The sequence below is a fragment of the Lolium rigidum genome, chromosome 5 (genome assembly GCF_022539505.1).
Source record: "Lolium rigidum isolate FL_2022 chromosome 5, APGP_CSIRO_Lrig_0.1, whole genome shotgun sequence".
NCBI classification, from domain to species: domain Eukaryota; kingdom Viridiplantae; phylum Streptophyta; class Magnoliopsida; order Poales; family Poaceae; genus Lolium; species Lolium rigidum.
In genome coordinates, this window is record NC_061512.1 from 99002781 (window position 1) to 99008284 (window position 5504).

At 46.7% G+C, this 5504-nt stretch overlaps 1 protein-coding gene across 1 annotated transcript; it reads right to left on the reverse strand.

Annotated features, from left to right (window-relative positions):
* Positions 1-228: 228 nt before the first annotated feature.
* Positions 229-1575, reverse strand: LOC124656207 (avenin-E-like). The gene is made up of 2 exons (XM_047194991.1): positions 1250-1575; positions 229-664 (listed from the first exon to the last, which is right to left on the reverse strand). Exons 1-2 carry the CDS (start codon positions 1573-1575, stop codon positions 229-231), a joined length of 762 nt encoding a protein of 253 aa, XP_047050947.1.
* Between the last annotated feature and the right edge of the window lie 3929 nt (positions 1576-5504).

A 5504-nucleotide genomic window follows, 5' to 3' on the forward strand; every position in this document is an offset into this window, starting at 1 on the left:
TTGCAAATAGGGAAAATAACGAGTTGTTAGATAAATAATGGGTGGAAGCGCATGAAACGAACACAAACAAGTGATCTTATGCAGGAAAGAACTTTATTTTTATTTTATTCTAAGGTCGGGGTCATACATGACGGTGCATTGCACTTTATTTCTCACCACTACACCAATCGGTCCATCCTCTATATAGTGATGGGCCGTCTAATGGTGCCAGAATGGCGTAGTGATGGTTTAATAGTATGGTGGGACTTGCACTTTGCATATCGCTGGTAGGGTCTTTAGCGCTAAAGCCCTTATTGCCTCTAACTGAGCTAGCTGCTGAGGCTGGAGTATATCCTGAATGAGAATGTATTGTTGTTGTTGCTGGATGGACGCACCCTGACCGCATTGTTGTTGAGGATTGAAGAAACCTTGAACAATCTGATGCAGCTTCTGAGGTTGCAAGAAAGCACCTTGCTTCTGTTGTTGTTGTAGGAAGATTGCTTCCACAACACCATGGATTGCAGGTAACCGGGAATTCTCAGGGATCTGCGCTAGTTGTTGGCAACATTGTTGCCGCATCACTTGGCAACTACTCTGCTGCAAGATCCACGACCGGAGGAACGTCACCATTGTCACTGGGTTGCACTGTTGTAGGAGGAAATCCCTGCATGGGTTTAACTGTTGTAATTGCGGAAATGATTGTTGTTGCACATGAAATGGTTGTTGTTGCCCAGGAAATTGCTGATGTTGCCCGGGAAATTGCAGTTCTTGCCCGGGAATCTGTTGTTGGTCAGGAAATTGTTGTAGTTGCCCGGGAATTTGTTGTTGTTTCTCGGCAAATGGAAATTGTTGACCTGGAATTTGTTGTTGTTGGTCAGGAAATGGTTGTTGTTGTCCAGGAAACGATTGTTGCTCCCCGGGATATTGCAATTGTTGCCCTGGAATTTGTTGTTGTTGGTCGGGAAATGGTTGTTGTTGTTGTCCAGGAAATAATTGTTGTTGGCCGGGAAATGGTTGTTGTTGCCCGGGAATATGTTGTTGTTGGTCAGGAAATGGTTGTAATTGCCCAGGAATTAGCTGTTGTTTCCCAGGAAATGGTTGTTGCTGCCCGGGAAATAGAAATTGTTGCCCGGGAATCTGCTGTTGTTGGTCAGGAAATGGTTGTTGTTGCCCGGGAATTAGTTGTTGTTGCCCAGGAAATGGAAGTTGTTGGCCGGGAAATGGCTGTTGTTGGTCAGGAAATTGTTGAGGTTGCCCGGGAAAAGTCTGTTGTATCAAAGGAATTGGAAATTGTTGGCCAGGAAATGGTTGTTGTTGGTCGGGAAATGGTTGTTGTTGCCCCGGAATTAGCTGTTGTATCCCAGGAAATGGAAGTTGTTGCCCATGAACTTGGCTTTGTTGGTCGGGAAATGGTTGTTGTTGCTCAGGAAATGGTTGTTGTTGCCCGGGAAAGGGTTTTTGTTGCCCAGAAAATGGATATTGCAGCCAAGAAAACGGTTGTTGAGGTTGATGTTGGCAACTATGTTTAAATTGCTCATTGGCGGTGGAATTGGTTAGCACCATGGCAAGGAGGGTAAAGATGAGGAAGGTCTTCATGGTGGATTTGTGTTTACTAGTGCTTATGAGGCTTTGATGTTTATGTTGTAGTTGATGGAAGATGATCATCCTAGTGCATGCCTATTTATAGCTACCATGGCATGGTTTATTTTCATCCTTGCATAAGCTTTCTCTAAAAGTGCTTGGACTCTTGTTGAACTGATCATTTGGTATGTTGTGTTTGGTGACACTACTTACAGCATTTAATTTTGGATTAATCACCAAAGTTGTTAGGTCTTTTCGTATCATCCCATTCTTAGGTATGCTTCATAATTGGCAATGACTCATGTTCTTAACTTTACATGTCAACTATTATCTAGATTGCGTTGTTTTCCTAAAATAAATTTATATAGATCTACAAGTTTTTAGGTAGAAACAAGATAGCCATGGCCTATGTGGAACTGATTTTGTAGTTGTGTATGTTTTGTTAAGGTACATCCCACTAGTACACGCAGGGTTGTTCTAGAGTCTGTTTTCTTTTGCTAAACTAACTAACTTTGTAGTGTTGTACACGATACTAAGATGAACTAGTTAATATATATTCCTTATGAGAAATCACACTAAAAAAAAACTAGATACACACAAAGGTGAGTGAATATTTAAAAACCCTAAACATCTTATAAAACCAAACATAGGGAGTGTATATTATGAAAAAAGGGACCCAAGTAAGAGTTTTTACAACATCAACAGCATGTGAGAGGGGTTTGTCACACGATAAAATGGGGAGGGACGGGAACTACGTAGTATCGTCACGAAGACACGCAAGCCAGTTGTCAGTGGCGTGACGGAGCCCCTGGGAAAACGGCCACACGGCCACGCCAGAGCACAATGTTATCCTAGCATAGCTTCTAGGTGAGGGCGACGGAAGGAGCAGCCTCCCGAAACACGATTGTGTTCCTCTGCTTCCACAAGTGCCCGCAACAACAACTAAGGATAAACGCAGGGCCTTTGGATGGATTCCCGTCGGGGCACCGGGAGTTGAAGGCCAGCAACACAAGCGTCGGGGGAGATGGTCATGCGGACATCAACCTCTCGTAGTCAGGAAGCAACACAAATTCTAGCATTTTAAGGAATTTGCTATAGATGCTCTAAACATGCACGAGTTAATCATGTTGAATGGTGAGCGATGATCACGAAGCACTCGGTCTTGGACATGACTTGCTCGTGGTCAGGTTATATGTAGTATAATAATAAGTAGCAGATCTAGAATTTCATGGCAGGGGCGCCAAGCTTATCGGCAAAGGAAGCGGTGGATCGGTGGCCCCTCGGTGCATGAGATATGCAATCATCTGGGACACAGATCCTGGTCTGAAAGAAATTATCAACTCGGTCTGCAACATCAACCGTGGTCTTGGCGTGGTTATGAGAAAGCTCCATCGTTGGTTAACCAGAAATTTGGCAATGTGACACGAGAGCTCGCTAAGTTACGGAAGAAGCTATCTATTTTACATGCGAATAACAACCCTCGTTAGAAGATTCGAGCAACGAGGGATTTGATGAATGAAACATTATATCGAGAAGAGATGCTTTGGCTCCAAAGATTCAGAATTTACTGGCTTCGTGAAGGCGATTGCAATACCAAATTCTTCCATTATATGGCAGTTTGGCGGGCTCGGAAGAATAAAATCCAAAAACTCGGAGATGATATGGGTGTTATCCAAACAACACCTACTGAAATGCAGCGGATGGTTGTTTCCTATTTTTAGTCGTTATATACATGGGATACATTGTTTGATCATTTGCCTGTTACGGAGCTGTTACGGGAGCATATCACACAAGATATGAATGAGCAACTTTATATAGACTTTTTTTGACTGAAAAGCCAGTTCAAAGCTGGTTTTCATTCATAATAGAGGAGTGCCAGTACAAACGAAGAAACGTAAAAGAATATTTTACAAGAAGCTAGACTAAAACTAACAGACTAGCCTGACCAATATCTATCTAGTTAGGTTCTCGGGGTCTCTGTAGTAATTCACAAACTCGTCGTCGACCAGCAGTGAGCCATAGGTCCGCTTCATCGATGATTGAAGTTATGATATCCGCCATTGAGCAGGCTCGTGCTTGGAAAATCCGCTTGTTTCTCTCTTTCCAGATCGTCCACCAAATGAGCTGGGTGAGCGAAATCCAACCTTTGCGCTTGGGCTTGGGCATCATGCTTATGGTGTCAGACAACCAATCAAGGAGTGGTTGATTCTGTTGCGGGAGGAAGCAGGGCGGTAACTGAGCCATTGGAAGGATCCGGCACCAAACCTAAATTGTCATGGGGCAGGCACCCAGCAGGTGATGTGCCGTCTCGTTTGCTGCCATGCAGAGTTAACAATTGCCATGATGAGGCCATCCACGCTTAGCAAGGGCATCAGCGGTGAGACAACGACCCTAAACAGCTAGCCAATCAAAAATTCGGCAGCGCATAGGAGCGTCACTCGCCCAGATGGAAGTCTCAAAACTGGTCCTGGTGGCGCCCATGAATTGCACCGCATAAGCCTATGCTGCCGAGTACACGCCGTCGGCCGTCCAACGCCATGAGGCAGTGTCAGGCGTATCAGGGCGTAGAACAACCTCCTGCAACTTCTCCCACAATGCGACAGCCTCGGTCAGAGCCATCGTCGTCAGCTCGCGCTTGAGATCCCTCGTCCAGCGATGACCACGCATCGCCTAGGCACTGTTAAGTTTTTGTGCGTACATGCCTGGAAGAGGTTGGGAGCCATCTCTTTGAAGCAAGCATCGCCAAGCTAGCGGTCTGACCAAAACGAGAGCTTCTCCCCATCACCAAGCTGGAATTTAACCGAGGCCGCGAACAGCGCACGAACCTTGTCATCAATGGGAAGCGGGAGACCGTGCCATGGCTTGGAAGGATCGGTCCATGTTTGCCAAAGCCAACGAGTCCTGAGTGCGATGCTGGTGGCCTGTAAATTTGGGATGCCTAGGCCACCGTAGATCATTGGCCGACAAACCAGACTCGACTTGACTAGGCACTTGCCACTGGGCACAAGTTCTTCCTTTGCCCAGAAGAAACCACGGGCAATCTTGTCCATGGCCTTTGTCAGCCAGATCGGCGGCGCGATGGCAAGCATTTGAAACACCAGCATGGCTGCTAACACCTGCTTTACCAAGCACCAGTCTTGCATCGATGGAAAAGGAGCCATGGATCCATCTTTTTACCTTGCCGCTGAGCTTGTCAATGGCTGGCTGGAGATCGGCTTTGTGAAGCCTTCTGTCAGATAATTGCATTCCTAGGTAGCGACAAGGGAAATGGACGACCGGGCACCCCAGCATTGCCGAGAGGGCGCTGATACGTCTCCAACGTATCTATAATTTCTGATGTTCCATGCTAGTTTTATGACAATACCTACATGTTTTGCTCGCACTTTATAATGATTTCATGCATTTTCCGGAACTAACCTATTAACAAGAAGCCGAAGTGCCAGTTCCTGTTTTCTGTTGTTTTTTGTTCCAGAAAGACTGTTCGGGCAATATTCTCGGAATTCGACGAAACAAAGATCAAATATCTTATTTTCCCCATGAGGTTCCAGAACACCGAAGGAGAGTCGGAGGCGGGCAGCAGGGGGCCAACACCATATGGCGGCGCGGGTGGCCCCCTGGCCGCGCCAGCCTATGGGGAGGGGGCCCCGTGGCCCCTCCGACTCTGCCTCTTCGCCTATAAAGTCCCTTGCGACCTAAAAACGCGATACCAATTGACGAAACTCCAGAAAGACTCCAGGGGCGCCGCCGCCATCGCGAAACTCCGTTTCGGGGGACAGAAGTCTCTGTTCCGGCACGCCGCCGGGACAGGGAAGTGCCCCCGGAAGCCATCTCCATCAATGCCACCGCCTCCATCATGCTCCGTGAGTACTTCCCCCATGGACTACGGGTTCTAGTTGTAGCTAGTTGGTACTCTCTCTCCCATGTACTTCAATACAATGATCTCA

Coding starts and splice junctions, on each gene's coding strand:
- LOC124656207 (XM_047194991.1), bottom strand. CDS start 1,575: ATGAAGACCTTCCTCATCTTTACCCTCCTTGCCATGGTGCTAACCAAT. Junction 665..1,249: donor TTTCCAATTCCTTTGATACA/ACAGACTTTTCC, acceptor ATTTCCGCAATT/ACAACAGTTAAACCCATGCA.